Source organism: Humulus lupulus, chromosome 2 (genome assembly GCF_963169125.1).
Source record: "Humulus lupulus chromosome 2, drHumLupu1.1, whole genome shotgun sequence".
Classification (NCBI taxonomy): Eukaryota; Viridiplantae; Streptophyta; class Magnoliopsida; order Rosales; family Cannabaceae; genus Humulus; species Humulus lupulus.
This window is the reverse complement of record NC_084794.1, coordinates 193,811,146-193,834,486: the sequence shown is the minus strand read 5'-3', so window position 1 is coordinate 193,834,486 and position 23,341 is coordinate 193,811,146. Positions and strand designations below refer to the sequence as shown.

Here is a 23,341-nt window from a genome sequence, read left to right as displayed (position 1 = left end):
GACTAATCCTTATCTTGATTATTAGTTAGTACGCCAATAACTAACAATTGATAGCTTGGAATGGTCAATAGATAAGAAAGGTTGAAAAGTCCAAATTAAGAGTCGATTGGCTTTTGACTTAATTGAAAGCTAACAAATGAAAAGATAAAAATAAAAATAAAAATTTATATAATACATATATTTATAGTTGTATTCACTATTGAGAATTCCAATATAAATGATATGGACATCTACTTTTCCAAAAAAAACTGCCAAAAAGAAACGGTGTCCACAGCTTTAGGGGAATAAAAATAGTGAATAGGATCTTTCAATATAGCTCCAGCTGAGAGAGAATGGAAAGAAAAAAAAGAGCCAGCAGAAGACTACACATGAGTCTTATCTGTCTCATTTGAATCTTTCTCTATACATAATCCACACGTACAGTTTACATATTCCTTTATATACATATATATATAAATAGCTACTCTCGTAGTTATATTTTCACATCTTGTAGTATTGAATATTTATTTACCCTACAATCAATAATGGGTATGAATTATTATCTTCTTTTCCTTGTTCATTTTTTGGTGAGTTTGAGCTTGAGCTTGTTAGTTGGTGGGAGTGGTAGTGGTAATAGTGAATATCATTATAAATTGAGAGAGAAAATCAAAGCAGAGCAAGAGGCGGACCGAGTGGTGGGATTGCCGGGGCAGCCTCCGGTGAGTTTCAACCACTACGCCGGATATGTAACCGTCAACCAAACTCATGGAAGAGCCTTGTTCTATTGGTTCTTTGAAGCCATAAACCAATCTCAACACAAACCTCTCCTCTTATGGCTTAACGGAGGTACGACGTCGCTCCCTCTATATATATATATATATATATTTCCTTCCCATATATACTCGGCATTTAATTTAATTACTCTTTAATTCACTAATTAAACTTATATATATTTAATTAATTCTCATTGTCGAGAATGGAACTATATGGAATATACCATTTTACTATAATTAATTTTCGGCCAAAAGAATAAAAATTTATTTAGGAAACAGCTATAAATCGATCTGCTTCTATAACGAATTAATGTCCTCTCTTTTCCAATCTTTATACATTAACATAAATAAAATATATTTTTTTATTTTACCGTATAAAGAAATTAATAGAAAAATCTTTGTCGACTTACCACTTATTCTATAATATTAATTGGCATATCTAGTCAAACATAATAATTCTTACACCCTTTTCAAAAAATATCTATTATAAATTTTAAAGAAAAAGTAGGTTTTATTGGTAAAAATTTTTAAATATAAAAATAGAAATATTATTTTATTTTTGTTTGTTTATTTTTAAAAAATAAAAATATATTTCGTAACTATTTTTATTTTTTATTTTTAAAAACAAAAAATAATAAATATGTTTGATAATTTTTATTTATATTTTTTGTTTGACATGTTGATTTGAAGAAAATAAAAAAAAATCGAAAATGTTTTAAACAAATTTTGAAAGTGAAATAATTTTATTTTCAAAATTTTAATTAAAATTTTAAAAAATAATAAATAAAAATAGAATTACAAAACTTATTTCATGTTTAACTGTTAAATTTTTAATTAATTAAATAAAAAACTATTTTTTTTTAAGTGTTATCAAACACCACCGTAATTAATTGCATCCGTATTAATTCCACTAAAACTAATTTCTGCTAGTAAGTGGTAAAAATATATTTTTAAATACTTGCGCCCGTTTTACTGGACTGATAATATAATGCAACATTTACAAATTAGCTAGCTACTCGTATACTATGATATTTTATCTTCACTGTACTATAATTTTTTGCACGACAAAACTTTTAAATTTGGTTTATTGTCTAGATGGAATATTGATTCTTGAATTAATTACGTACATTCCAACACTCAAGATTTAATATTTAGAATTCCCATTTTCAAATATTTGTTTTTATATTTTTGTTTACACAGCACCAAAATATTTATGATGACGATGATATAGGGACTAAGAATTAATTAATAATAATAATACTTGTTTTATTTTTCATTTTTGTAATATTTTTTTATTTCGATTCATTTAAATATATATATATTACCTTTTCTACGCACTGTTCCTATTATAATAATCGAGTGTTTTATAATTATTAAATTAAACTTTTCTCTTTGTTTCAATGTGTAGCATATATATATAAATATATAGAAGACTTTTCAATAGTTATTATTCGTGGATGGTTACCATAAATTACTAAACAAGTTTTTAATGAATAATGATTATAATGATGATGAAAATATATAAAATTAATAATTTCGATTTTTTTAGATTAAGTAGGCAATAAACATTAGTTGGAAATATAATGGTTACATTAATTATTCTTATTAATTCCAAAATGATTTTTTTCTCATGGAATAGATAAAATGAATGAATCAAGAATGGAGAATGAATATTAAATAAGATTTTTTTTATTCTTTAATTAATAAATATATGATGCCATCATGTAGTCTTTCCAAAAGTTTGAAAAAGTCAAAATTTATTATTAGAAATATTAATTAACAATTATAAATATGGATTATTGATCATAATCTGATGGTTAATATTAAAGTAATAGTAACTATTAAGAGTGCTCATATATATATATATATATTAGATATAAACAACGTGCACATTTGTTTAGTTTTATTTATAAAATTTATTAATTATTTTTATTAAATTTATATTAATATCATATAAATTTTAAATAAATATTATATTTTAATTAAATAATATATTTATTTATGTTTAAGCTTATGTTTGTTCTAGTTTTTAAATTTAGGAGTGACAACAAGAGATTATATATTATATGTTTAATGTAATATTAAATATTATACGTGGATTTTAAATTTAAGTTTCTTGCTAGTATTTTTAAAAAAAAAAGCAATTTGTTGCTAATTGACAGTAGATTATATTATATATTTAATATGATATTATTCTAATAAATGAGTTTAAGTTTAATTAAATTTTATTTAATTTATAAAATGTATGATTTTATTATTTTTAAATAATTATTATCGTAAAATATCTCAAAAATATCTTATTTTAATTTATTTTAATTATTTATTATTTTAAAATAATTATTATTGTAAAATATCTAAAAAATATTCTATTTTAATTTGTTTAGTTATTTATTATTTGTAAATAATTATCATGGTAAAATATCTAAAAAACATTATATTTTAATTTTTTTAATTATTTATTTAAGTTTAAGTGTTTACAAGCTATTATTAAATATAAGAATATTTTGTTAAATATAAAAATATTTTGTTAAAATTAATATTAAAAAAAATAAAAAATCATTAAAACCAAAAAAAATTTGTTATCTATATAGAAGAGATATATATTAGAAAGATAGATTTTTTAGTAAGTTAAGTAAATCTGTATTATTATATCATTGGATTCTTTTATTTTGCAAATGACAAGATAAGGGGCGTGTGCTTACAATGAATGAATCAAGTATGAATGTGTGGTTGTAATATTTCCTTGTCATAATATTATATATATTTATTTAAATGAATTGTGCAAACCTTATCATGTTTGAGAAATTAAGTCTAATCGAGGTGAAATGACAAGGGATCAAGTGGAATATTCTACTGGCAGGTTTTTAGCACACAATTGAGCTGCTACTTAATTAATTAGCATAATTAAGATTATTAATAAAGATATCGACAAATTAAGAATAGCTAGATATAGTAGATATAACAATTAATGGGAAGATTAGTGCATTTATAATAATCAAAGAAAGGGGAATTCTTTTATAATATTATGATTGTTCTTTTATATATCTATTAATTATATACACAATATATATTAATAATAATAATAATAGCAATATCAGCTACAAAACTTTCAAGGCTAAATATTTTTAAACATCTGTAACCAACTAGATAGAGTATACCCAAGTTTATTATATATGAATAATAGCATGGATTTCGTAAGATACAAAATCGTAATATATGCTTATAATAATAATAATAATAATAATATTCTAGCTAATACTGAAATATTAGTTATATAAAAGCAAAAAAACAAAGAACAAAGAACATGATTTGTTTTATGATTAAGTATTTGATCATTAGACAATCAATAATTACTACCAATTTTTCCGTACATTTATATAATGTAAACAAGCCAATATATATGACTTGGTTATACATTTGTACTATTTATATATAAAAAAAATCTCATGTATTTATTACAGGACCTGGGTGTTCATCCATTGGTTTTGGAGCAGCAGAAGAACTAGGGCCTTTCTTTCCTCAAAAAGGCAGCAAACCTAAGCTAAAGCTCAACCCTTACACATGGAACAATGGTATTAATACAGTTTCAATTTTACATATATTTATAAGATTCCATTTTATTAATGTAATTCATTATTAATTATTCCATCTATTTTCTCTAAAATCCCATTATTTGTTACTTCTATATTTAATTTCAGCTGCCAATTTATTGTTTCTGGAATCTCCTGTTGGAGTTGGATTTTCTTACACCAATACCAGCAGTGACATTGATAAACTTGGCGATACAATTACCGGTAATTATATATATATATATATATTATACTGAGCGCAGATCCAAATTAATAATTTGTCATATTTTATAATTTAAAGGTTTAATCATATATATATATATATACATATATTGGTATGATCATTTATACATATGCCATACAGTGATGAAGTCTAAAGTTCCCAAATAATTATTTTTCTTACCAGAAATTTTTTACTATATATATATATATATGTGTGTGTGTTTGTAGCGAAGGACTCGTACAATTTCCTAGTCAATTGGTTTAAAAGATTTCCTCAATTTCAGTCCCATAAATTGTATATTGCTGGAGAAAGCTATGCAGGTACGTCTTAATTTATTGCTTTTTCTTTCCCTTATAAAGTTAATTATAAGTATTCTTACTAAGTGTCATTGAACAATCTTGAGTTTTATGTCAATCATGAAAGAGAGTATTTCCTCAACTAAAAAAACTGTTGTTTTTTTTTTTATAAAACTGCTTTCTGAAAACAAATAGAAGGTTTGACATTGTATTCATAAAATAATTTTTAAAAACAAGTCACAAAAAACATCAAATTTTGAGAATAACAAACTATTGTTTTTAATTGGTATCAACTTTTTCTTTTATCAAATTTTTTCTCACACAACATTTTTAATTATTATTATTATCTTTTATTACTTTCTCTCTTATTAATTTATCTCTCATCACTTTTTATTTCCTTACTTTCTCTAATATCATTTTCTTTCTCATCACTTATTATCTTATTATTTTCTCTCTCATCAGTTCCTATATCCTCATTTTCTCTTTCTTCATATTTTTATCTTGCCAGTTTCTCTCTTTTTTTTTTTTGCATCAATTTCTCTCTTCTCAATTTTTCTTCATCAAAATTTCCCTACTTTCTTTCTCTTTATTTTTCATCACTTTTCTTTTACATTATTTTATCTCATTATTTATTACAAACTCTTAAAAGATTTTTCTTTTTGTAAATATATTTATTAACTTTTTATTTAAGATTTTTTTTTTAAATAAAACTAAAAAATTATTTTTAGAATACATTATAAAAAATTATCAAACAGACCAAATGAATACAAGTGTTAATTTATTTTATCATAATATAACCCATTAAAATAGGGTATGAAAGAGAAAAGTTCTTTTTGACCTAAAGATATTTTTAAATTAAAGAAGGCGTACTTTAGAAATACATAAGGAATTTCTTTTTGTACGTAATATAAATGACATTGACAACTATACATCACTTTTTAAAAAGATATAGTTCTTCGAAGTTATAACCCCTATATAGTTACCTGTGATTATCATCTTATTATCATTTATATTGTAGTGTACTATAGCGACACAAATATACTATACTTAAAATTATAAATGATTTGACCTACTATTATTGAGTTTAAATTTTATGTATCACGATTATTTCCTAGTTTATTGGGATCATAAAATAATAATTTACACTTTTTACACTTTTATTTGATCTCAGGACATTATGTTCCCCAGTTGTCCGAGGTCATTTTTGACCAAAACAAGCGCGTGGCAGAGAGAAATTACATAAATCTTAAAGGCTTCATGGTACGTAATATATATAGATCATCCACCACCAGCATCACTTGAGATATATATAATATTAATTATTGAATTATTAAAAAAGTTGGTTTGGCATATTATTAATATTATTATCAAGATCGTGAATATATAAACATATATATATATATATACGTATGTAAGTGTAGGTAGGGAATGGTCTAATGGACGACGAAACAGATCAGAAAGGAATGATCGAATATGCATGGAACCACGCAGTGATATCCGATAGGCTATACGATGGGATTAAGAAGAAATGCAATTTCAGTGATCCAGATTCACAAGATGATGATAATAACAAGTGCAGTATTCTATTGAACAAGTATTTTGATGTGTATAAGATCATTGACATGTACAGCTTATACAGTCCCAAATGTGTCGTCAATAACACCACCACTACTAACCAATTCCCTGTTTTCCAACGCTTTCGCACTAACCATTTATTTTCTGAATCTGTAAGTACTTGTTCTTCGATCCTTTACTTTCTCTCTAGCTACCTACCCACCTTTTCAATAAATAAATCTCTCTGCTCTAGCTAATCAACTCATCATCAGTCCATATTATATATAATTATTAATTAGCAGGCTCCTCATATATAACAGTATAAAAAATGGTATTATAACAATTTGGCAGCGTGGGTGGCACAAGAGGCCAGCAGGATACGACCCATGTGCATCGGATTACTCAGAGGCATATTTTAATAGGCCTGATGTCCAAGCTGCATTGCATGCCAATATCACTAAAATTCCCTATCCATGGACTCATTGCAGGTATATTTTATTATTCACTCTCACATATCACATGCATTATTGCTAATCACAACTAACTCTCTCTCTCTCTCTCTCTCTATATATATATATATATAACTATCGTTAATTTATCTAAGTTTCATATGCACGTCTCTTCTACGCAAAGCATGTACATGTATGGTTTACTTTTAATTTGTTCACAATATTTTATACTTAATGCTTTTTTTTCTCTCTATTATTATTATGTATATTTGTGTATTATTAAAGCAAAGCAAACTCATTCTTGACAGCGATAAGATTCAGTTTTGGAAGGATGCCCCGACTTCGGTACTTCCTATAATTAAAAAGCTTATTGCTGGAGGGCTTCGCATTTGGGTTTACAGGTATATATAATATAATTAGTGGGAGATTATATATAATATATTATATGAAATGATTATTTTTGGAAATATACAGCGGGGATACTGATGGGAGAATTCCAGTCACATCTACTAGATACACATTGACAAAGCTGGGACTACAAATAACTCAAGATTGGACTCCTTGGTACAACAGTAAACAGGTATAACAATCTATTCCTTTTTATTTTCTTTTATTTATTTTTATTTTGTAAATTTTTAATTAGTGCAATTTCCTTTTTTTTCTTTTTGGTCCTCATAGGTCGGAGGTTGGACAGTTGAGTACAAGGGGCTAGATTTTGTGACCATAAGAGGAGCTGGTCATGAAGTTCCTCAATTTGCACCAAGGCAGTCCCTTATGCTGATTGAGCACTTCTTGACCAATACGAAATTGCCAGCTAAACCATTTTAACATTTCCTTTAATATTCATTCACTGTATTTTTCTTTTTTTAGGAAAATTGAAAAACCAAATAAAGGATTGTTGGATAGAATCAAATTGTTCCAAATCATCAAATGGTGTCTGTTTAGCTAGACAGCAGTAATTTGGGGAAACACAATAGTTTCTTCACGAATAATTTACTACTGTTGTGTAATCTTGAAATGGAAGAGAGAGAAAGAGAAGGCAACGTTACAAAAAAAAAATCATCTTGAACTAATCACTCAAAATACAACAACTTAACCCTAATCTTCGTGATTGATTCCTCGACTAAATTACAATTAATACATAATTATTCTTCATAATGTTACAAAAAAACAACAACTTTAAGCTATGAATATACTCAATTGGGAACCACCACCTAAAATTGCATAAAAAGCCTCAATCTTCTTATGTTCTAACACTAAAAAATCAGCTACTCAGCTGTCAAAAAAGCCAGGACCTGCCTGTGAAAGAAGCTCCTTCCCTGCATCCTTTCCCATATTGACCATATCTTCATAAGTATATGGTCCTTTTCTGGATGTCTCAATCACTGAAGGACAAGGAAGACGAAAACCGTGTTATAAAGGGACGAAAATGGCATATCTAGGACATCACTGAAGATGAAATTGAGTAAAAGCTTTATTTTTTGCTGTCGTACCTCGAAATCCATCAGGGGAAGCCACTAACCCTCTGAATATGCAATTACCATCCTCATCTTTGCTAGCATATCCAGCAATAGGAGTGCGGCAAGATCCATCCAGTGTTAGGAGGAAGGCCCTCTCACATGCAACTGCTAGCCTCGTCTCCTCATGATTCAGTGAGGCTATGTAATTTTCCTGTAAGCCAAAAGTAACTAAAGATTAAAAGGACGAGAAGTGTCACCAGGTGAAAAAATTTCAGACACTACTGCAAGAATAATACGTTATTAGAGAAACCGAATGCTTAATTTTTCAAAAAAAAAAGTAAATAAATAAAATAAAGAATATGCAAGAATTATGACAAGGGACTATGCTTTGGAGCCTAGTATGCTCAGAAGCGACTATGCTTGTATTTACATCTATCCAATATGTCAGCGCAGAAAACAACAACCAAGTCAAGTACCAAAATGTCCGAGGTGATTGACGTGTCCTAAATAGAAAATCTTTTACTCGTGTAAGATGCCACATCCTCAGGGCATCAGCTGGATAAAATTCCATATCCACCGAGCAAGATGCCCTGCTACTAACTCCAACATCAAATCCATATTCAAACTAATAAGCATAGACATACAGAATCTATCACATCACATCCAAAACCATAACCGTTCAAGTTCAGAAGAGAGCACAACTAACTAAACTAATGGCTTTGCATCAAGTACACTCCTAGATGTGTTAAACTATTAACTACCATATGGAAACTTAATTATTCTATAAAACAGTCATTAACATTTCATGGATAACAAATTACTAAGGGGAATAGCTAGGTCATAGAAACGAACAAAATCATTCATGAGGTAACTCCTAGATGAAAATTTGTGAAGTTAAAAACCCACCATTTTATCGTCATCACTTCGACAGGCAATTCCAATAGCACCTTGAGCAACAGCTGGAAGCATTTCATCTATTGGAAGAATGGAAGTCACATTTTCTGTCATATTTAAGCGCTTAAGTCCAGCTAATGCCAACAAGGTTGCTTGGACAACCCCTTCACTAAGTTTTCTCAACCTTGTCTGGACATTGCCACGAAAATTCTCTTCTACCTGCCAAGAAATTAAAAAGCATAAACAAGTTGCAAAGGAACGTGACAATTCAAAAAAAAAATACAGCCTTTTATGACTTCAGATAGAAAATAAAACAATTTCCAGTCAAGAAACCCAGAAGAGCCTTGCCAGGGGATTAGGATCTTAGCAATAAATCTGTTTATTTCATTAAAATGGCAAAAGGAACAAAAAGATCTCCATTCCACTTTTCAGTTCATTAGAACTAGTAAAGAATAAAGTGATTGTTTAGCTACCAAAACTGAGTAGCGAAGAAATGACTGCCAACTTGACACATGTTGAATATCCTCACAACAAATAATTTGAATATGCATACAATTATATGAAACAAAAAACATTTAAGCAGTTTCCTAAATAATACCACTGCAAAGAACGGATCTAGATGATTCGTCAGCCATAGTATATGCAATATGTCAATAATTATACATCAGAGAAGTAAAAAAGTCCAAAAGAAAAGCAAACAAGAAGCAAGAGACAGCAACAAACAATTTGTCCCATTGACAAAAAATCTACAACTGCCAACCATGATAGAGCAAATTATGATAATTTTAAAGCAATTTAACACTGTCAAATTTTTTCTTTCATGGTACCAATATAACATTGTAAAAAATTTCTTTTGCAGTCCCAATCAACTCCAAACACAACAGTCAATTGTGACGACCCCAAGTACTAAAGTTCATCCTTTTTAAGTTGCGAGTTCACAAATGAACTATATACTATTCACATGAACTGCAAATATACATAATGGAATGTTCAAAGCAACTTTGATCGTGGGCTTGTCCTAAAACACGTTCTGAGTCACGTTTCATCTTATATTATATTATATTAATGGTATCTTACCTTGAGTGACGGAAATCTGTGGAGTATCTGTGATTTCCGTCTAAGTGAAGCAGTACCAATAATGCTCCCAGCTGGGAGCTCTGCAAGTGAAGCAGCACTCAATGAGATAAACGCATCACGAACATCCTCACGAGGAAGATTGCATGGAAGAATGGTTTTTTCTGGCAAGTAGGTTGGAACATCTTTCATTGAGTGGACAGCAATGTCGATGTCGCTATTAAGCAGTGCCTCATCAATTTCTTTAGTGAATAATCCCTTTCCACCTATGTCAGCAAGGGGTTGAGTTAGTATTTTATCACCTGTTGTTTTTATGATTACAATCTCAATAGCTCCTTCTTCTGCTAGCTCCGCATGTTTTGCCATGAGTTTATCTCTAGTCTCGTAAGCTTGGGCAAGTGCTAATGGGCTATCCTATATTCAGATAAAATATTAATAACTCACCAAAACACTGTTTTACTTTAAAAAAAAACTTAGAGAGTATAAAATCACAAGCAATAAGCATGTAATACAATCAGAGAACATTAGAAAATTAAGATATAAAACAGTTCCATTAAATGTTTCAGCCATGTTTCTTCCACTTGAAACAAAAAAAAAAAAAATCCCTAAAATCTTCAGCATCACCATAGAAAGAAGTCCAATAAAGGTATTAGTTATTGTGCATATATTTGTTACAAGCACCAAATTTATAGCATCAGTATTTACTATAATGATTTCTCTATAGAAACACATTCGTGATTATAAGTTTTAAGTATATAGTATAAAAAGAAATCGATAATAAAACATAATTAATCGTTTGGGTCAACACACCATGTATAGATGCACAAAGAACTTTTGTCAACACATCAAGATCCGAAAGAATAAACAGGAAAGGGGCATAATGAGAAAAACCCCATGTCAATTCGAACACCCAAATTTGAAAGAAAAAAATGAACAAAAATCAAGCTACATTTGCAATTTTTCATGAAGTCAAAACAAGCTAAAACGAAGAACTAAAATTGAAAAAAAACGCACCTTCCTCTAGTCCCAATTCTGATAAGAGCGACTCTAGTCTTCTGGGTCTGTTGTTCAACTGCAACTGAGGCCCTTATGATCCCAATTCCATGGTTTCTTATACATGTCGTTCTCGGGCTCGGTAAAGAGAACCCAAGAACAGACACCGACCCACTGCTGGACAAGCTAACCGGGTATGAAGGCCGAGCCATGAGACCCTGGTTTAGGAGCATTGTAGAAGAAAGGAAATCCATTTTCAAACTCATTGATGGAATAAGATAGAGAAAAGTGGAGAGAGGGTCGGAAGGAGATTGAAGATGGGATGGATAGTTTGGGTTCGAAGGAAATCTGTCTTAATGAAGTCGAAGGATGTTGTTGGATAGGATTGCAGGGTATGGCTCTATCCAATACGGCTCTTGTCGTACAGTTCTTACTTTGGGTTTAGGAGAGGACCTACTTTTGTAATCGTGGGGTATGCGTGCCACGATGGCTAAAGTTTCGTTTTATAAACATGTACCTGTTAGGGAAATTTTTGAGATTTTTTTTTTAATCCGTGATTTGTTTCATTATTTATTTGGATTCTATATTTTATAAAATGATTAAAATAGAATCATAAACTCAATTTTGATAAAGAAAAAATTAAATATAACAACACAGTTTTTAAGCAGAATGATTTTATTTTTGTTCTGAATTATTAGTTTAGTAAATTATTTGTGATTTTAGTTGAAAAAACATTGACCAAAATCGAGTTTAGGGTTCTATTTTAACTATTTTACAAAACATAGGGTTCAAAAAGTAATTTGTCAAAATACAGGATCCAAACAGATAATAGGAAAAAACACATAGTCCAAAAAAGTATAAACCATTTTTTAAAATCTATGCTTAATGTTAATGTTGAGGGCATTAGGGTTGTACTTCATTCATTTTGGTGGATTATAGTATATTTTAACTACATCAATACAGATATTGCCAACATTTAACAGTAACCTGCTTAAATAAGATAAAAATAATAATTTAACATGTGCAACAGTTTTAGCAGTTTGATCAGACTAATCCACCCGAAATGATTTTCAATATTTTTTTCAGTTTTCAAATAATCAAATTTAATAAATTATAAGTACAATGTACATCTTTCAAGCTTAAAAATACTATTCTAAATTTATTGATAAAAATATTCTTTTTATTTTTTTAAAAATATTATTTATGTAATGTAAACTCATTTTTTCATCAATTTGTACAGAGCAATAAATAAATAGTTGTTTTGTATGTAAAATATCAAAGTGGAACATAATGATGAACAATGAGTCAAAGAAAAGAGGAATAAATGCAGTGATAAATGAATGAGACAAATATTTATAGTGGTTCGGCCCAAAAAAGATGACCTACATCCACTTTAGTCAGTATTATAAATGATGATCTTTGAACCCTCAAGAGCAAGTTGAGTTTGATCCTGCTCTTGGGGCAGTTACAGTAATAGAGAGTAGGAGCTCTCTCCAAAAATGAATAGTTACTGACTTGTTGCTCGACCCTTGTTACATATCAGTTTGCACTATTTTATAGTCGCGGTGATGGGAAGGGCTAATGGTGGCACCTTGTTTCCTGATCAAGCTAAATTTCGGCACACTTGGCTGGAGACAGGTTTCTGTCTCACCAAAAATGGTTGAAGGCACAATTTGGTGCGGAAGAAGGCTTAGGTGGCGAGGACCACCGACGAGTATCTGAGGCGACCGACGAGCTCGTCTGGAGACCTGCGAGTAGGGCTAACGGCTGGCGACCGAGATTGGCGACCGATAATCTTGGCTGGCGATCGACGAGGGCCTCAGGCCACCAGCTACGGCGGGGACTTAATTGGTGCTTGTGATGTGTGTTGGTCCGACTTGTGCATCAGGCTAGGGCGATTTTCTAGGGCTCTTTTCTTCTTACGATTTGAGTTGGCGTGGCCATCTTGGGATCATTTGGCTTCATGCGATGGGAGAATTAGGCTGACTCTAGTGATTCCCACCTTTTCTAAAGTGTCGAGGAAGTGGCGAGGGCCACTCCTCACGGCGGCTGGTGGTGACTGTTGTGCCTTAACACGTCATCGCTTCACGGGGCGCCACATGAAAGTGGAAAATTTTGGGTATAACATTTTCCTCCCAAGTCAGGCTCTATGCTGGTGTGAGGCTGACTTACATAGGTGAGGGTGGTCCACTTGCTGTAGTCTGCCACTCCGTTGTCTTTGGGCTCATTCTGGCTTCGGCTCCTTTGGTTGGGGAGTCGCCGAGTGGAAGAGATGAATTTGAAGCTCTCATGGAAGACTACCAGGAAAGCTTGTCCTCATCGCTGGGAACTCAACTTTCAGTCGTTCCCCATCCTTCTTCACCTGTGGTGGGGAATGGTTGGCACTACACCAAACACCCATTACCATAACACATCATTATAATACTATTTAAAAAGAGTTATGGTATATTCTTTTAAGATATTCTGTTTTTTATTTCAAATATTATGATTGATCTATATACATGTATGTGTTATATATATATGTGTGTAAATTTCCTTATTAATTTTCTGTGCATTGTATACGCTTGTGTTTAATATGATTTATTATAATGTGTGTCTACATGTGAAATAAAGAATAAAAATAAGAGCATCTCTCTTGTTCAATTTGGGACTTTCTTGCCCAATTGGGTGTTGGTCAATTAGGGTTGATATTTGAGGTGTTGAATGCAGTCGTGAGGTGTGAGTTTTTAGACTGGAGTGACTATATTTGTACTTTAGGTCCTGTTTATATAAATGATCACCATTTTTACAGATTCGCACATATAACCACTTCTTTGCTCTTTTATTCTTTCAATTGAGGTACACGTCTTCTCTTCTCCACTCTGTTTAAATGTGTAGTGGTATATTTGTAGAAGCTCTCTTTCTATTTGTGAGTTAAACGACATCTTGGAATGTTAACTTTGCTTGATTTTTTAACTATGTCAATATATACATAAAGGGTCTCCAATACAGCAAATACTTTAGCACACTTTTGAATGATTATGTTGGCCTATACTTATTTAGCACACTTATCATCATATATGTGAACTTATCACAACTACATTATATGCTTCTTTATATAACAAAAGCAACATTTGTTTTCTTTAGATAATAAATAATTAAGTATTTCTCTATTTACTTTTTGTTGGTGTTTAGATATCCTGTCCTATTTAGATATCAATTTGGATTGAAAAAGATAATGATTTTTTTTTTATCTCAAGTTGCTGATTTTGCATTGTATTGTTATTATGTTTCTATGTATTTTAATCATGCATATACGAATATTGTTTAGCAAGGTACACTTCCAACTATTCATTTTCATTTCTTTGACTTCATTGTCTTTGAAATCCTCATAACTAATATAAAATTAAGAGTAATATAGATGATACTTGGCAGTATACAATCTTTAAAAAAAAATTAACTGATACACTTCTTTGTAATACATTTGGTTTAGCTTGGTTGTCGTTACTTTTATAATTCTGCATTTTTTTCTTTGTCGTTGCTTGTTTGATGATTCTGCATTACTTGTAATGTCTACATTTTCTAAGTATAGAAACACACCCTAATTATAAAGAAGATTTACATAATCTCTCATAAGAAATCTTGACTAAACACTTATTAATTTAGTTTTAGAGTGTGGTATTATGGTTTTGTTTATGGTAGTTTACAATCACCATGCTTGAATTTTATGTGTTTATATGCATTATTCTAGTGAAGTCTCTATCCACCCATCACCATATTCAAGAGATTGATCTTCTTAGTGAAATGCCTTGATTAGCTATTGCCTAGCCAATATTAACTGAAGTTGCACAGAGTGAACTCATCTATATGCCAATTTCAACATATATCGTGCATATTACATCCTTTGTTGTTTTCTCTAACCTTTTTTGCACATCAAATTAATAAGTCAGTCAAGTTCTTCTGAACCAAAGCGTCATTTACATGCATTATTTAAAAGGGTAGAATAAGAACTTGTTTTGTGAGGTGACTCTAACTTGCATTTAATATCCCTAAAATTCTCATTTGGTTAACTAAGTCTTGCATATTTCCGTCAAAGAGACTGAACCACCCTTTCTTTGTTGTACTGAACACTTTAAACAAAAAACCAACCATTCTTTTTTTCTTTTCCTTTTTCTTTTTCTTTTAAAAATTCAAAAATTAAACATGATGAAAGAATAGCTTTGGAATTTCTTCAAAAAATTATAAGCATCTTGTGTATAGTTTCTTTCTAGAGTAGGCCCCAAGACGAGAGAGGTTCATGTTACAATCAGGCTCACTTAGAAGTGTTGGGGTTTTATGCCCTAATTAAAACTCAAATTCTTTGTAATCTCATTTTATTATCAATAAAAAAATATAAATCATTTTTTGACTTGGTCAATCACTTTGCTCACATGTTTTATTTTCATGATTATTTGTTTAATATAAACTTCTATTAAATCCCGAGCATATAGCTAATCTTATTTATAGTGACGTAATCACAGTGGAATATAAATATGATTATATGTTCTAAGATTAGTCAGTGCACTGGATTTACACTGACTTGCCAATCTACGATATGATCTACTTACACATTACAGTGTTATGTTCTTTCTAGAATATTAGCAAAGTAGATAAGATCGGATGTATTTGTTACATCGGACTGGACCGATATTGACAGTTGATAAGATAAGTAAACATACAGTTATTATCTATTCTAGTCATATCATATAGTTTACCATAGGTCAATTCAATCTCAATTCTGAGTGGTTAGTATTCTAACTGATTGTATTATTTGAGTTCTATGACTTGTTCGTTACCAGCTTACCCTACGGACTAGCCCATACTTACATCTTGGGAACTCGGTAGTATAATTGAGTGGGAGTGTTAATCATAGATATGAACATCTATAGCTTCTGATGAAGAAGTGAAACGATGGTTTCCTTTTAGTTTGGTTCAAGGTGTTAAATGATAGAGATCTCATTTCAGTAATTAAATTAGTTTACTGAAATATCATTTACAAGGAACTAAGTGTTTTAAGGATAAAATACAATGAGGGGTAAAACGGTATTTTAGTCCTATCTCATTGTAGACCGTCTATAGAGGATTGAGTGACAATTATGGTTGTAACAATGGATAATTAATAGCGTATCTATATTTGTTATAGAGCGTTCTATGAATTCAAGAGTACAATTCCAAGTCTATAGTGGAGTCACGAGGAATTAATAAGTTAGTAAATTTATTTGTTATATTTATGATAACTTATTGGAGCTTGATTTCATAGGCCCATGGTCCCCATTGTAGATTGGATAAAATCATCTAGATAGTCTCAATTAATTGATTTAATCATCAATTAGAATTATCAAAGTTGACCAGGTCAATTTTGGATAGTTTCACAGAGTTGTGTAATTTTGAGAAGAAAAGAGAAATTATGGCAGATTTATTAATTAAGATAAATTGGTATCTAAATTAATAAATAAGTTTAAATCAATATTCAAATTATAAATAATTAATTTGATAAAGGATTTAAATAATTATTTAATTAATTAAATCAATAGAAAATAATACAGGCCTTGATTTTAAGTCCAATGGGCTTATAATCAAATGGGAAATTTCACGGGCCTATAGCCCATGATAATTTCGACCTAGGGCTTCAAAATGGCTATTATTTTATTAATTTTTTAATTAAATTAAATGGCCTAATTGAGTCTATAAAAGGAGTGCTTAGAGAGAAGTCAAAACAATAAGTTTGATAAGTCACAAGTCAGATTTTCTGATAGTTTTAGATTCTCTCTAAACACAAGTCCTTTTCTAAGCCTCTTTGTTATTTTCTCCTCTTCTCTCTATATCTATCTCATGTGTTGAGAATTGCCCATACTAGTCTAGGTGGTTCTAAGGATACATTGGAAGATTGTGAAGAAAATAGAAGATCGTTCAGTTTCTTGATAATACTCTGCGACAGAAAGGATACAAGAGTTATAGAAACTGAAGGAAGGACTCTTAATTCCGCTGCGTATACTGTAAGTATTATATTCTTTGCTTCTCTTTGAATTCAATTTTAGAAACATGATTTAGGCTATCTCGTATTAAGTTGTTTAATATTAGATATACATGAAAATAAATAAAGATCATGCATAAGCTAATCCAACAGGAAGAGCTCTTCCATTCTGTCAAAAAATCTAACATGTTCATAAACATTAATCAGGATGTTATATCTATTGATGTCTACTTTATCTATAGAATGTCACAAGCTGAAAATTTTGTTCAACAGGTTGAAAACAGAGCTAAAAAAACTCTCTTTATAAACTTTCATTTCACTGGGAAAGTCTTATTGCTTGATCTATGGAATATTTTGCTATGCTTTCTTTAATATGATTATTTCTGAATTATTATAGCTTAAATTAAATTGTTTGAATGCAGGTGGTGATGGCTTTCGTTGGAGAAACTCGAGGCATTCAAAAGTGATTGAGTTGGAGGGTGACAAGGGTTATGGTAAGATATATTATACAGTACATACCCTGCAGACAAGGTGAGAAGCTTTTTAAGTAAAGCAAAATGTATCCCGTGTACCATGATTCTTTTTTTCTTAACCAATATAGCAAAACAACAACAAGAAGAAATAACAAGTCTGGCTATTAGAGACTGTTGGTTTATACCTTAGGCAAAATGGGGAAGGGTGATGTATGTGCTATTATAATTTTGATATATGTATTTGTGAACAAATTTCATCAGGTCTTGTAAGTGCCATTGTGGTTTTGGACTGTCAAACAGTCAAAGACACTCTAACTGGTGTCTTATTTTTTTAATTTTTTAATTAATTTTCTAAACTAAACTAAATTTTATGAATTATTCACACTGATTAAGAACTTTAATTCTCATTTAGAAAAAAAAATTCTCTATTAAGATTATTTTCTGGGCTAAAAAAACATTCTATAGTTTGTTATTTTGAGGATAATGAAATTTGAAATATCAAATACTTTAAAAGCTAACTAAAATTTTATGTCAATATGATTTGTGGGTCTTAAAGAAATTCTCCTTTTTCGATCGCCATGGGAAAAAAAAGTTTGACATTGTCCATTGTAAATGTGTAGTTCAATTCGAGTAAAGTTAATCTTTGCATTGTTAATTAGATTCCTCTTATCCATATGCATAAAAGTAATAAATAGAAGCTAATGGTTCTATATTTTGTTTGTTCATAGACTAACAGAAAAGTAATATGTAATATCAATTGAAGATAAGAAACTAATATTGTGTTGGGGTTCATATTTCTTAATGTCTTCTTAACGTTTTCTATTATTTAATATATTATTTGTTGGATTCTAAGGGAGCTTTGAGAACCTAGGCCCCAATACATACATGCAGGTACTATTATTTCTCTCTCAATTTCTAATTCTATAGATAATTATTTACTCTTCTCACTTCTCCTTCACAGGCTTAGATTGGACTGAGTTGCTTGTATTATTTTGCTAATTAAGAAAAGTGAGAAGATTCATTTGGTTTCATTTACATATTTTGCTTAGTTTTTTATTTCTTATGCACTCAAGATGTTTGAAAAAATGCCTAATAGAATGACAAAAAAAAGTGGATTTATAATTAATAATATTCTAATATATATATACACTTATAAGCTTTATTTAGGCATGAGTTTAATCTCTCTATTTTTCTGAGTTCTATAGATATATTATATATATAACTCTTCTTTGTTTTGACTACTATTATATAAATTAATCTGTTCATTTACTTTTTTTGGCAGAGGAAGATTAAATTATCATATATAAAGCTCAGGTGTAGTTTTAGAAGTGGAAGAGAGTAGCTTTGGGCCTTATCACCAGGTACTACACTCGTAGTCTCTTGACTGTCTACTGAACATCTTTGAATCTTTAAATCTATATGTATTAGTGTGTGTAGAGTTTCCACTATTTTTCCATTCTATCATAATTGGTAAAGTAGATTGCTTTTTCTGTTTTGGTGGGTTTGCTTTGATCTGGGTTTGTTTTTGTTTCATAATTCATTTATACACGTTGGATTGAATGGGGGTATATAATCTGATATCTAATCTAGGAATTGGGATTTTTTTTTGCGTGGTTGACGTGACGTGACTTTCTTGGGTTGATTATTCATACCAAATTAGTAGGTAATGAAGCTGAAAAGTTAATTGCTTTTTTTAGTGAAGAAGGGTCCAGGAAGTCTCTTTTTCCATCTCTATTTTGTTTTTGCATTTCACTCTCATTCTCTCTATTTTAGTCTCTTTCCCATATTCCTTTTCCTTCTTTACAATATAATTGTCGAATAGCTGTATATATTTGTGATTTCTTGTTCTGGATTTAGAGAAAGTTGGAAGTTTTACCATAGTTTTTCTTTTATTTGCAAATCTGATGTTCTTATATTTTCTTAGTCGTTCCAAGTTTTTGGTTTTGTTGCTTATTTTTAATCAGTAATATATATTTTGATTTGGTGTTTGAAATATATTTGATGATCTTATATATGTAATCAATATATTTGGTGTTTTGGTGTTTAATCAGTATTGAATATCCTGGTATTGCTTGAGTTTCTACCAAGTTCAGAGTTTCTGACCCCCCAGTTGAATTCAACTTCTTATTTTTTACTGCAAAGTCATAAAAAATTATGGGACAATATCATTTTAGTATATATGTGTACTTCTTTAAATTGTATTAGTCATTGGTTCAATTTATCAGCAAAATAATAATCAGATTTAAATTGTTCATTAAATTTGACCATGGATTACTTTATATATCATTGCTATAAGACCAGACCAGTGACTATATTCTTATAAAATTCATCATATATATATATTAATAATTATCTATAAATTCCCTATGTTTTGTATTTTTTTAATCAGAAATAAAAATAAATGAATAATTAATAATGATTCTTAGAGACAGTGTTTTATGTGTTTCTCTTAGAGACAATGTTTTATGTGTTTGGTTTTAATGGTATTAGCATAGTAGAATTTTGATTCTCTTTACTCACTCTTCCATATTTAATACCGTATCATTGTTACTGAAGAATGCTTCATTATTTATATGATGTATTTGATTGACTTCTGTTAAAAAGTTTTCTTTTAGTGGTCGGTCTGGTAGTTACCATGTGAATTATTTGTGACATCATATATATCCTTCTTTGTGGTTATAGATTGGAAACAGAGGAATTGTAGCTGTTGGAGAGAATTGCAAGTCCCTGACAGATCTTAGCCTCCGATTTTGTGATAGGTGAATTCTTCTTTTCATTGTTTATAGAATTACAAATATTTGAGTATGAATTACACTTTGATTTCTGTCTTCACTTGCATATTAATTATTAGGGTCGGGGACGAGGCACTTGTTGCCATTGGTAAGTGTAACTCCCTACAGTATCTAAACGTTAGTGGTTGTCATCAAATTGGTGATGCTGGAATAATGGCCATTGCAAGAGGTTGTCCTCAACTTACCTACCTAGACATGAGTGTTCTCCAGGTGTGTTCTCCTACTTAATAACCACCAATTACCACCACTTGATTATATGTACACATAGACCCACTACTTTAGTGCAGGTTTGTCTTGCTCACTGTGGTAGAGTATAATTTTTCTGTGTAATAATGCTTATTACCATCATTTGTAATCTCGTTAAAATAAACCTTTACGATAACTCATTGATGCCAAAGTATGTCTAGGTTGACTTTGCTCTGTTTGCTTGTATATTTTAGGGGCTATCAACATTTTTAAAGTTTCTATGTTTTCTAAGCTTAGTTTTGATCCAATTCATACCAGCCATCTAGGGGACTCGGGAACAAAATTAATCAATAAAAGAAGTTATAAAATCAGCTTACACGTTAAAATGAGTTCATTGTGCCCTGTTTCATTGTGTGTAGCAAAGGACATGGTTTAAAAAGTTAACATGTGTTGTTAAACATGCTTTTATCTGTTATCTACCTGTTTGGTTCTTTTACTGTAAAGCTATTAGATAATTCTTAGTCCTTACCTTCCTAGTGACACATTTCTATTTATGCTTTTGCAACCTGTCAGTAATTACTATATGAATGGACAATTTATATCTCACTATATTCTTTTTGGGCTATTTGGTATTTGGACATATGTTTTAAGTGTTGTTGACAGTTGTGTATACTGAACCGTATCTTATCATTGTTAGATTAAGCAATCACTCTTTTAGACACAATGGTTCTTTTATTTGTAGCAAATCATACAGTTTAACTGTTATGTATGCTTTTCTAATTTTTTCCATTCATACTTCTCTTCTTAAGGTACCATTTTCTATCTTATAGTTATGTAAATTAGAACTAGAATTTTTCTATGCAAATAAAACCCGACAGCGGTGCTCCCTTTTGAGCAATTGCAATGGTGAATCTAAGAATAATAGTATTGACTCTCAATATAAATGTAATAAACTTTAATTGGACTAATATAAGATGAGTTTTTGTTTTAATTAAGAAGTTTCTGATTTTTATGCCATGCTTAGGAGGCTGGAAATTATGTAAAAGATGATGTATGGCTTGCCCTTATTGTTGAGACAAGCAATGCTTCTGATCTCCATGGATATACTGTCAGGGCTTTATACAGGGCATTCTAACATCATCTGAACAGGTGGGCTTTTTATTTCCCTTGTGCACACTATAAATGATTAATGGAAAGATTGTAGTACTTTTATTACTACAAAATTTATCTATTAAGTGGTAGCTTCTAGATCTGTTATGGTTTTCTATGAATCTGTTAGTCTTACTCGAATTTTTAGCTCATTATAATTGATGTATTCTCTTCTTCTATTTAACACTTCTATATATTTCAATAAAGTTCAGTTCATTCATTCTCTATCCTCTCTGATTTTCTCATTCACTTTCATTTCTGAATTTAACTGTTTGTTTTGTGGAAAATTCATATGCTTAGATTTTTCTTTCTTAATAGGCTTATATGATCATGTTAGAAGACGAACGACCAACAAAAAGATGACTTTCATCAGCCCTTGTCAAGGTATAAAGAAGAAAGTCTTTTGTTGTGCTTTAGAATTATGCTGCTGAATGTTTCTTTCATTTTCATTAAGTTTTAGGTATTGATAGAGTACTCTGTTTCTTTCATTTTCACTAAGTGGGAAATTTTGCTTTTATTACTGAGCTTTAATTGTTTATGCCTCTTAGTTGGATTTTTTATTACTGAGCTTTAATTGTTTATGCCCCTTGGTCATTTGTTTCTATGTTTTCTGCTTTTGCAGTAGCAATTGAATCTTGTTGTTCTATGCTTTTTATGTGTTGATAATTGAGTAACACTTTTATTTTTTGAATAGGTCAGTACATCAGAGCTGTCTTTCTACATTTATGCTTCGTACTTCCTAGAAATTTCATGATCTTCCTATGCATGCAGGTTCTGAGTTTTTCTCTGTTTGTGCTAGGATTGGATCTTTAAATTAATGCTCTTTAAATTAATACATGCAGGTTCTGAGTTTTTCTCTGTATTTCTTGTTTAATTTTAGAGGGAAGAAGCAATATGTTTTATTGCTTCAGTCGTTGTTTTGCATGGTAGTACATCTTGCTATACCCTGCTGTTTCGTCAAGTTTTGGAGTTATTACAAATTTAATTTAAACTTTATATGCTTACAGGTGGAAACTAGCTTAAGTCTTATGTTCTTAATAATAAAATGACTTTTTTTTTACAATGTGCAGGTATATTGAGATGATTTCTTTGGAGCAATTCTTGACAACATTTGTAGTTGAGGCCTTTAGAATGGAAGAATGTATTTCACTAATTTTTGTATACATTTCTTGTTTTGTATTTAGTGATTAAGGAATCTGAATTGGGCATAAATTATGTTGTAATATGATTTTTTTAAGCCTAGACTAGTAGACTAAATATTGTAATTACATTTTGAGTAATTAATAAAAATTTATTTATGTTACCTTATTTGGCTTCAACTTTCATATTTGTTTTCCTAGTTTTGTGTAAGTAAAAAAAGATTATGTTTCTCAAAGCTAATATAACACATGTGTTATACTAAAGTGTAATATGACACAAATAATGTGTAATACTAAAGTCTAGTATAACACAAAAAATGTGTTATACTAAAGTGTAGTATAACAC

The 23,341-nt window shown here is 30.1% G+C and overlaps 2 protein-coding genes and 2 long non-coding RNA genes across 4 annotated transcripts; 3 read left to right on the top strand and 1 right to left on the bottom strand.

The window, feature by feature from the left end:
- Positions 1 to 256: 256 nt before the first annotated feature.
- Positions 257 to 7,791, top strand: LOC133818836 (serine carboxypeptidase-like 34). The gene is made up of 10 exons (XM_062251928.1): positions 257 to 825; positions 4,214 to 4,324; positions 4,451 to 4,546; positions 4,772 to 4,864; positions 6,012 to 6,100; positions 6,262 to 6,567; positions 6,746 to 6,882; positions 7,152 to 7,244; positions 7,318 to 7,423; positions 7,522 to 7,791. Exons 1-10 carry the CDS (start codon positions 525 to 527, stop codon positions 7,669 to 7,671), a joined length of 1,482 nt encoding a protein of 493 aa, XP_062107912.1. The 5' UTR covers positions 257 to 524; the 3' UTR covers positions 7,672 to 7,791.
- LOC133818837 (porphobilinogen deaminase, chloroplastic) lies at positions 7,757 to 11,691 on the bottom strand. Its single transcript, XM_062251929.1, has 5 exons — positions 11,286 to 11,691; positions 10,275 to 10,680; positions 9,210 to 9,416; positions 8,337 to 8,514; positions 7,757 to 8,228 (listed from the first exon to the last, which is right to left on the bottom strand). The coding sequence occupies exons 1-5, from the start codon at positions 11,528 to 11,530 to the stop codon at positions 8,116 to 8,118; spliced, it is 1,149 nt and encodes a 382-aa protein (XP_062107913.1). The 5' UTR covers positions 11,531 to 11,691; the 3' UTR covers positions 7,757 to 8,115.
- A 6,887-nt stretch (positions 11,692 to 18,578) lies between these two features.
- LOC133816476 (uncharacterized) lies at positions 18,579 to 20,721 on the top strand. The gene is made up of 4 exons (XR_009885272.1): positions 18,579 to 18,620; positions 19,012 to 19,090; positions 20,412 to 20,488; positions 20,581 to 20,721. It is a non-coding gene; the product is annotated as an uncharacterized LOC133816476 (long non-coding RNA).
- Positions 20,722 to 22,061: 1,340 nt separating this feature from the next.
- Positions 22,062 to 22,977, top strand: LOC133816475 (uncharacterized). Its single transcript, XR_009885271.1, has 2 exons — positions 22,062 to 22,627; positions 22,927 to 22,977. It is a non-coding gene; the product is annotated as an uncharacterized LOC133816475 (long non-coding RNA).
- Positions 22,978 to 23,341: the final 364 nt, after the last annotated feature.